Here is a 10,300-nt window from a genome sequence, read left to right as displayed (position 1 = left end):
AATTTTTATTGCCTGTTCTCCAGTGAACAACTAAATTCTGTTACACATTGCTGACAAAAAATTGTGATGGAACACTTTATCATGCCTTGCCTTAGCATTTTTCCAGGTTTAACTAAAATCCACTTAAAATTTTGTTACAGGTTATAATTTTAAAACTACCCATTCTTGGCTCATTCCAATCTTTTATACATTTCACTAGTGTAGAAGAAGTCTCTTATTTGCTCCCATATGGAATAAAAACATTTGTGTTCCATCTACAGCAACATTAACATTTTTAATAACTGCTACCCTGATCAATACCAGCACATTTGTTCATTGTGAAGAAATATTCAAACCATAAACACCAGAGAATTTCTGGTAACTGCTCCAGAGTGCAGAAGGAGGAACAGCATAAGAAGTGTTGACAAAGCAACAACTCTTTTGCCATGTTGCAAACAGCCCTCAGGAGTGGCTACACATGCTGAACACAAACTGCCTGTCTGGAAGTCTCAACCAGCAATGTAAATTAAGTTCAAACTCTTCCATGCAGTCAGACTATTGCCATAATTAAGAGGAGAGCAATTAATACATAATTCCCAGGCTCCAGCTTTGGATTTCAGGATGAAATGAGGCTGCTTAACTTTCCTCTTACATACTTGGTATGAGGAATATCAACTAGTTTTCCCTTCTCCAATTCCAGGAAAAAGTTTTATCCAAAACAGTAAGACTTTGCTAAGAAGGTAGAGCTGAAATAAAGCTTCTTTTCTGAGGGTGAAGTTATATTGATTTCAAACTGCAGAATTAGGATCAAAACAGAGGACTTCAGTTTAAAAACTGGGAGGACATAAATGTTTGGTTATTTAAAGCCTCTGTTTTTAAGCAAACACATTTGCAGCTCTCAGTAAATGCTGCAGACAGCTGAGCCAACCCTCCTGTGGTGGCAGGAAGTGCATGCAAATGGTGCAGCAGCAGCTGGAACAGGAACCACTGCAGCCAGCCCAAGGTAAGCCTTCCTCTCACTGCTACCCGAATCTAAGGGGCTTAGAAGAGCTTGGACATTTTGTAAGTTTATGCAGGGGATCAACATTACACCAGTACAGTCCTGAAACTGTGAAATGTAGTTTTGAAGCTACAGCTCTACAAAGGAATGGCCACCTATTTAGTTATTAAATATCTTCTCACCATTTTTATGAACAAGTTTTATGAACAGGTTGTATGAACAAGATGACCCAAATGCATGGAATTTATGGCCTTCTTGTAAAAAGGCCTAGGAACCTAGGAGAAGTCAAACACAGTGGACAGTGTGGAGCATTCTTTAGCACAAGCATCAGAGTATTTGCCTTCATATATTCCATGCTCTTGAGAAAAGCTGCATGTGTACGGACTGTCCTGTAGCAGCTGCTTCCCCCAAAATAAAATGCTGGATTGTTACCTGTCTGACCATGGTGCTTGCAGGCATTAAGGCATCTGCCACTGGAGAAACAAACAGGGGAAGAAGAGGATGTAGCAACAGTCCATTTCAGATAATGCCACAGAACAACTCACCTCCATTTTCAAAGCCAAACGGCGTGAACTTGCCTAACAACAGTGTCAACCACCTCCACTCTCCCCAGTCCCCAGTAACCCAGTTCAGTTACCCCTCTGTTGGAGCTCTCCTATTCATATACCTCTGAGCAGGTCATGTTTTTTTCCAACATACAACAAAAACTCACCAGGCCCATAGCAACAGCCATCATTTTCACATATGCATTCAAAAAATGACCTGCAAGACTATGGAATGAAAACCAACCAGCAGACAGCCAAGGTTAATGTTACTTGTCAGCATCCACAAATCTTATCTGTGCCACAAAACCTTTACTGGCAATCAAAGAGGAAACTTAAAAAAGGAAAGAGGGAAAAGCAGCCACTGGGACACACTGAACTGATTTGCATATATGGTGGAAAATTCCAAGAAAAGCCAAAGCACGTGCTGTACAGCAATCAGTGAGAGAAATACCCTACAAAATGCAAAAATAATAGGTGTGAAAAAACTAAATACTAAAAATGCGAACATATTAATTGGCATGGGCAGATTCCCACAACTGTACAAGAGAATTATAGGTTTTTTCCTTAGAAGAAAGTAATCACAAAAAGAGACTCAGGAAAAAATTAGATGGGCTGATGGGATGAGCTGCAAGGGAAAATTAGCCAGCTGCCATGGGAAAGAGCTTGCTACTTACTGCCACAGCAGTCCATAAATGCGGTGACATAACCTCAACACAGAATCAAAAAGACCCGAAAGGAAGAGACAAAATCCTCTATATTGATTTTTTTCTACTTTCCTCTCACCAATATCCCTCCAAGTAAAAAAAGAAGGAAAAGCCAACTCATACTCAGAAGACTGGCTTTCACACCAGAAATGTAATAGCTGAACCTTGCCAGCATCAAATCATGAAATACCACTTCAGTGATTAAAATGAAAGTAGGTCAGGGCAGGCCTTCCTGCTACTGAAAAGGCATGTCTGCTAAACATTTAGTAATACTATAAATAAAAGTAAAACTTTCATGTTTTGTTCTTTGAACTATAAGCCAATATAGGCGGTTTCCAGCAATAGTGACAAAGATAAAGTATTGGTATGTTTAAAGTCAGTAGTGTTTTACACAGAAAAAAGTTTCTTAAAAATAGTCCCCTCCAAAAGAAGCTCTAAATTAACTTGTAAGAGCTACCAGCTCTCTTCAACTATTAAAAAAGTTAACACCAACGTAACTGGCAAATTAAAAGCACTGATTTTGTTTTCATGGAACATCACAGTGCTCCAAGACAAATTCTTCCCAACAACTGGGCAGTCACCATCAGCACCTGGAAAAACTTTAGACTGAACCCTGTCATCTTTTTCACAGGAAAAACAACAAAAGACAGCTTCCCCAAATAAAACTTACTTTTTTGAAGAAGCTGTTAGTATCTCAGAAAAGACTAGTAAAATTATCCCAAACAAACAGAAAGAATTGGTTTGTCAGTTCTGTTGAACTATAAGTTTACTGCCTTCACATCACTCTCTGTTAATGACAGTGTAGGCACAGTTTATCCTTATGCAAGGCCAGGAATGCAGGTGCTTGCCCAGTTTTGAATAAAAAGGCAAAGAAAAAAAAAATAATTCCTGAATCAGGTTCTCTTTCTCTTATTAAAGCTCTGAAATATCCGAAAGGAAATAATAGGAAAAAAACCACAGTATCCCCATACGAGGTGCTAAGAGACCAAGAAACCGGGAATAAAAATTTCTGTATTTAAAACTGCAATAAAATGTTCTAGTGTAAGAATGAACATTATTCATCAAATTAACAAATTTGGTCCTTTTGCATGTAAGAAAGGGTATTTTGGCAACATTTACCCTATTCAAATTACATTACCTGTATTTGAAAGAGGAATATTTAACCTAAAGATGGATGAATTATTCAAGATGCTGTATCTCTTCTGGAAGACTTATGCTGGTTGCACATTTTCTGAAACAGCTGCACATTCTGAATGCACAAAGAGAGCATGTAAAACAGCAATGCATGCAGATAGAAATGTCCCTGCATTTTGGTCAGAAGCTGTAAAAGCATGCTAATAATCTCATGTCTCTATCTTCAGTCTGAAGAGTTACAAATCTAATTATAGATCAATGATCTTTATGTATTAAAAATGTTGATGACTGAGTGTATTTTTTTCATTAAAAATATAGTAGCTTTGCAGGAAGCTGCTGCACCAATGTAAAGCAACATGTGCACTACAGCTTCCTTAGAAAGGATTTTCAGTTTTTTTACACTATAATATTAATACAGTTTTCAAAGTTGCCTTGATATTTTTTATTCATGGTTAAGATTAACGGACATACATTTGTTCTCTGCACTCCCTGATCCAATATGTCATTGCCAAGTAAAAGACACTGCTTTTTAAAACAGATCTCAGCGGAGTTCCAATTTGGACACAGATGGGTTTTCTTCCCAGCATAAGGAGACCCTGTTCACATCTTTTGTAAATTTACTTATGAGGACAAGTGGTCCTTCATTCTCCTAAGCTGACAATCTTGTCTTTTACACTTTGAATTTGCTCTCAGAAGGAAAGATTGAAAAGCCACTTATTTGCACTGTTTGACAGATACAGAAGTATGCCTCTTCTGAGCCTCAACAAAGTGTTCCTTGTGTCCTATAGTATTGTTTGATCTCCCATGCAACAAAGCATATAAAACCTAACTGAACACCAGTGATGCCTATTTTTCTCCTCTACTATTTCTTAAACTATAAACATCATTAACATTAGAGCTCCTTCATTTTCACAATTATTCAGTGACTCTCTTAAGTTAAGTACAACTAACCTGACCGGTTGGTCTTACTTCCTTCAGAGTGTGCAAGAGGAATGGGTGGGCTTGTAAAGGTGGTGATTCTGGAGTAGCTGTTTCAGTTCCATCAACCCTGTTTCACTCCTGGTGTGACTCCCAATTACAAAAAATGTTACTGCTCCCATTCCTCATGATCTCTCAAGATGCTGGGTGGAAGAAAAATTCCCTAAGGCTCAACACACTACACTTGAGGTTGTGAATGCAGTAAGGATTCTTGGAGCACATCTCCAAATTTGCAATGCAAAAAACAAAGCTGAAATGAAGACATGCCTCTTAGCCTGTCTTCCCAAGGGAACATAGCTTGCTAGAGAGAGGGGCAGAGATATTGAACTTCTGTCATTTCTCCCCTCTGCCCCAGCATTAGAATCTGTTGATCAGTTTTAACGTTCCTTCACAGAGGGGAAGAAGACACAAAGATATGAAGTTCCTATATGCTTTGTGAAAAATTGGCATCTGGATAAAGGAGAGTCAGATGCAAACCTCCACAGAGATCTGGCAGTTACAGTTTTTCAGTTCTATAAGGGGCATCCACCAGCTGCCCAAGTTGTATACACATTTCTCCAGATCAGCTGCCACACATACTGTGACAATCGTTCAATTTTACATTTACTTTCAATTTGAATTTAAAGACATTTTCTAGTAAAAAGCAAATTAAATTTAAGCACATCTATTATTAAAAACAAAAAGTTAACAGAATAAAAACTAGTTGAGTTGCACTGTATTAGCAGTTCAAATTTTGGGGGTTTTTGTGTTTTGTTTTGTTTTTTTTTTGTTTTAATCTACTAGAAAAGATTGTTCTACTCATGCAACATTGTTTTCAAAGTTCTTTCAAAGCCTCCACTTTGCCTTTCTTCTGCTCACATGCAGCAGGATCTCATGTCCATCCTGTGCACTGGGTGCCATATCCAAACAGTCTTAGAGAACTGTCAAATAAAGATTTATAGTCACCTCTTCTACTTCATAGCTAAATAACATTTAATAAACTCATTTATTTAACTCCAACTTAGGGCCGCATTTATCCAAAATAAAATTATGGGAGCTTTGCTCTCAAATCCAAAAGAAATACAATCAAACTCAGACAGTGCTGTCTTCAAACTTGGATGACATCATCCCTGCACAGAGATGTCTATCCAGACACCACTGTATTGCAGGAAAGAATATGGAAAAATTAAGTATAGCCAGACAGTTCATGCCCCAGCAAAAAAGACCCGTCAAGTTGAATCATTGCCAGGGGAGAAAGTCAGTGGAGCATGTGGGTTATGTGCACAGGGTCTTAAAGGAGTGGGATGAGAAACACTTTGTTGCAAAGGGATGATACCAGCAGGGCTACAATTTAACCCAATACCTGTAATTTGGGTCACATTCAGTCATGCATAAAGTCTGGTTTGGAACAAACGAGGGGGGAATTATGATTAATATTTGCAATTAAAAAAAAAACCAAACTATCCTACTTTATGCTATAATCCACATCATGAATGTTAGCTAGGCTTCAAAGTAGATTTGGAAAGCACCACCCCCTGGCAATAACTATAACAGCAATTAATCTCTAAAGCAAACCTTGCATAAAACAGTTTCACAGCACAAGCAAGTCCCACAGCTTCGAGTGATACCCTGAAGTTTTCAAAATGCATCACACCTACAAAACTGGCAGAAACACACAAGAAAACTAGAAAACTTGCTTTTTTATTAGGGAAAAAAAAAAAAAAATCAACTCTTATTTTCCTGCTACTCATCTTACATACTTTATATAGTCCTTATCACTACTAGCAGCCCTCAGTCTAGTACAAAACATCTCCATTCCCCAAGCATGCTATTGGAAAGAATTGTTTTCTTTCTTTTCAGTTCATAGAGCAACCTTCTTCCTCACAGCTCTTGGACTGAGCTGCCAAGGAACCAGATAAAATATCCAACAGTTATGAAAATAGTGAGGTAGGCCCTCCGAGTGAAACTTGGTTGCCTCTGAAGAGCACATGCTGTTCACTTTCACAGCTGTATTGCAGCTACCATGACAGCACTGCCATTTTTAAGCATTTCATTAGAAATGGGAGGATGCCTTTAAAACACTAGTATTTCTGCAAAAGAACCTTCATCACTTTCTAATGACATACACTGCCCTGTGGGTTAATGTTTAATAGAAATGCTATAAAAATCACCTATCAATTGTCTTCCAATTTTGTTTCATATTCTGCTGTTTCTAATTCAAACTGGAAAGCTGGTCACAAACCTGGAAGCACACCTGCCCTTTCCAACAACATAAGCTGGTCTAATAAAAAGCATTACTTCTACCTATGGAGCTCACCCTACCTGAAAGGGAAAAAAAAACCCTGAATCTGAAGTAATTCTTAACTATTATGCTATTTTTTTCTCTACCATTTTCAATGGGTAACCATACACACAAGCAGTAAGATGGCCAGCCACAAAACTGAAATCACTAACTCCCAAGTTAATCTGGAATCAACTACTTGATTTGTGTAACAGTTGTCCTTATAATCATCCTGTGCTTTATTTGCATATAAAATATTTCAGCTAGGTATACTCCTTATAGTTCTTCCATTCACATGCCTTCTTTACACGAAGAATCACTGTGGAAGTTTAGAGTGATTTTCAAAATACTACTTGCAAGAACCCATAAAGTTAACTTTTAATTTAAAAGCACTTCTCATGTATAAACCAACTCCTTTTTTCCACCGCAAACCACAAATTTCTGAAAAGATGTACTTCTCCTTCTAAGCTTGTATCTTCACTGCTGCTTCCTGCTTCTTTCCTACCTTACTACCAGCCTTCACATTGCCTTCCAGAAGTGCCTTTAGCTAGCATGGTCTAGTCTTACCCATTTCTCACAGAGAAAGTGAACAGAGAGGGAAAAAGGGTTTGCAAATTCAGGAAAATAGCACTGCATTGATTTACACTTTGATATTATCTTCAGAGCTGTAGAAGCAAGGACATTTTTTCCTTTATTTTTTTTTCCCCTGTAGTAGTTTGGTAGTTTCAAATACTGAAGAACTTGTCAGGTCAGCTCCAAATTGCTGACAAGAATGTGAAAAGAATTCCAACACCCAGCACTATGCAAAACTGTCATACAAGTATCAGAGTATTTTCAACCCCTTGAAGCCACAGCAACATCGCAGGAAAAAACTGTGCTGCTTATATGTCATATTTTCATTTATATGCCATAACTTAATCTTCAAAGCTTATTAGATTGGAAAATAAATCACAGACATTAAGACTACTGATTACAATAATCAAAAGTAAATTCTCTTGTATTATGTATGAAAACAAAATAATAAAAGGATGCTCCAGGAAACAAATTAGGGGCTAGGACTTCTCATTCACTATGGTTTTTTTTACCTTACTGGAGATAAAAGGGTATGATCTCAGCTGCTTTAATGTGGTTCAATTTAGTTGGGCCTCCTGACAGGGATGCAGTTTTCAGACTAAGATGACCAAAAAAGAAATGAGGAAATGAAATCTAATAACCAGATGCTATTTCCAGAAAAAGTCTATTTGGGAATATATTTGTATAAATAGGAAAAAAAAACAAAACAAAAAAACACCTGCGTCTGCTATCAAAATCTGCCATTTAGATAAGCATTTCTTAAACTATGCTGTACTCAGCCATGTCTGAAGTAATTTCTGTAAACATGATTGTATCTCCAGCATGAGCATGAGTGATACATGCAAGCCAAGAGGAGCCACAGCAAGTCCCTGAGCACTTGACATGCCCAGCCTAGCAAATGCTTAGCTACAACCATGTCAGTAACCCTCTGAAATTACTGAAGAACAAATTTAACTATCTGCAGGATCACACATGTGCAATAAAGCAGCTTTAACACAGAAGAGAATATTTGATTATTAACTATTTAAATTGTAATTTTAATACAATTCAAAAGCACCTGGTTATAATTATTTGCTGAGACATTAACAGGGAAGAAAAAGAGTTGTCATTTCTTACATTCCATCTCTAGTGCTGATTTTGCCTGTTTCTAAATTCAATTCTTACCAGCCCACTGCTGACTATGACAGACTGCTCTTAGTAATAGCATTGATTGGCAAGTCCAGGGTTATGCTGGGAACTGACACATTATGCCAGAACAGCAGATACCTGATAGTAACAGTGCAAGCAAGAATCTAAAGAAGACACACAAGGATTAATGTTCATAATACTCATTTCTGTAAATGCCAGAAGCTACTTACAAATTATTCTATCTCAACAATCGTCTCTTAGAAAGAAGAGGAAATGTGTAGTCAAGTGATAAAATAACGTGTTGCTATGTTTGACAGTGGTGAAAACAAACTCACACTTCAGTTTTAGATATCTGGTTGCAGATGAGAAATTTTATTAACTGTAAAAATAAAATAGTGTAAGTTGTAGCACATTTCCCTCACCCTGAACTCCTCTGCAAGAGACTAAGCAGAGGTAAAGTTAGAACCCTGAACTAGAAACACAGGAACATGTTGTCCTTTTGTCCATCCTTTAACCATGTTTTTGAGACACTCACTTAGCATCACAAATACTATTCCTATAATTATGTATCAACATTTGAAACGCATATGGCATTATATACTTTTCCCTGGCTGGAAAGTACTTGGAACACTCACAAAAGTAGTATAAGTCTATAAAAAGAAACAAGGGCTGAGAAGACAAGTTTCTGTAAGAATAAGTTTCAAAGAAAAGGCATGCAGAATAGATTTTAGAAACAGATTAGTGCTGCTAATGCATTTTACACATCAAAATCAATTAACTTTTTGTAGAGTTTCAATAAAAAGTAGAAAGAAACATCATCTTGTTAAAAACACCTAGCAGAACTCCTAACTCCAAATGTGTTATCCTGATGAAAAACTCATAAACAATAATTAGGGAAAGTGTTTGAGGAGTCATACGATCAGAAAGTTCAAAATACAACTGATGCATCTCCAAGGAAAGATAAAAATTAAAGTTGGGTGGATTTAACAGTTCTAAGCATGCCCCTTATACTTTGCTAGCACCATTAAAAAAATATGACTTAGATATTAATACAATCTCATAACTTACAGAGCTAGAAAAGCCAAGATGTTTTGCAGATGGATCTAGCTTTCTTTAGATCCAAGATCATCAAAGCGTTAGTTTAGCCCAAGCGTTGCAAATCAGGCTGAAGAGCCTTTCCTGAACGGCCTCAGCAGCCTGACACACCAGCAGGCAGCGTTCAGAGAGAAACCACAGATCCACCGATACTCAAAACACAAGATGTAAGTTCTGGCTAAACAGATAAAACGCGTTTATGTTGCTCCCTCAAGTATTCGCTATTTTGGAATGAATCTTCTTTTTAAAATCAGACACGCAACCCACTGTTTTACAAAAGAGAGGCAGGTTTTGAGCTGTGGGAAACGTGCAGGTCCTACAGCTGCTACCTGCAAAGGCCTGAGAGGGACTGTTAGTGAAGACGTGTTCGCGGCAGCAGTGGTAAAGTTAAGCACATGCGCGGGCAGCTGCTGGGCCCAGGCTTTAGGTTTTTTTCCTTTTAATCTCCCGAAGGCTCTCGTTAAAGCCTCAGGCAGCCGTGCGAGGGCAGCGGCCGGGCTGGACGGGTCGGTTCCGAGGCGCTGCCCGCAGCCCGGGCCGCTCCCCAGGCTCTGCAGCACAGGAAAGCACCTACTTCCCAGTATTTGCCCAAACCACTCGTCCCGAGATGAACGCCTCCGAAGCCCCTTCCCTCGGTGCAGCCCCTCGGAGGGTGCCAGGGCAGAGCCCCCGGCCCCTCAGCCCGGCCCGCTGCCCTCCTACCCGCTCGCTTCCCTGCCCTCCTACCCGCTCGCTTCCCTGCCCTCCTACCCGCTCGCTTCCCTGCCCTCCTACCCGCTCGCTTCCCTGCCCTCCTACCCGCTCGCTTCCCTGCCCTCCTACCCGCTCGCTTCCCTGCCCTCCTACCCGCTCGCTTCCCTGCCCTCCTACCCGCTCGCCTCCCCGCCCTCCTACCCGCTCGCCT

The 10,300-nt window shown here is 39.1% G+C and overlaps 1 protein-coding gene across 1 annotated transcript in view; it reads left to right on the top strand.

The window, feature by feature from the left end:
- The first annotated feature begins 884 nt into the window (after window positions 1-884).
- Window positions 885-10,300, top strand: part of PIGB (phosphatidylinositol glycan anchor biosynthesis, class B) — a 21,305-nt gene continuing 11,889 nt past the window's right edge. The window contains exons 1-2 of the mRNA XM_009994543.1: window positions 885-982; window positions 9,850-10,031. Of these exons, the coding sequence (XP_009992845.1) occupies window positions 885-982; window positions 9,850-10,031 (280 nt within the window). The remainder of the gene's footprint in view (window positions 983-9,849; window positions 10,032-10,300) is intronic.

The sequence above is a fragment of the Chaetura pelagica genome, unplaced genomic scaffold (genome assembly GCF_000747805.2).
Source record: "Chaetura pelagica isolate M959 unplaced genomic scaffold, ChaPel_1.0 scaffold222, whole genome shotgun sequence".
NCBI lineage: Eukaryota > Metazoa > Chordata > Aves > Apodiformes > Apodidae > Chaetura > Chaetura pelagica.
Note: the sequence above shows the minus strand (reverse complement) of the source record. Positions and strands in the feature narration are given on the sequence as shown.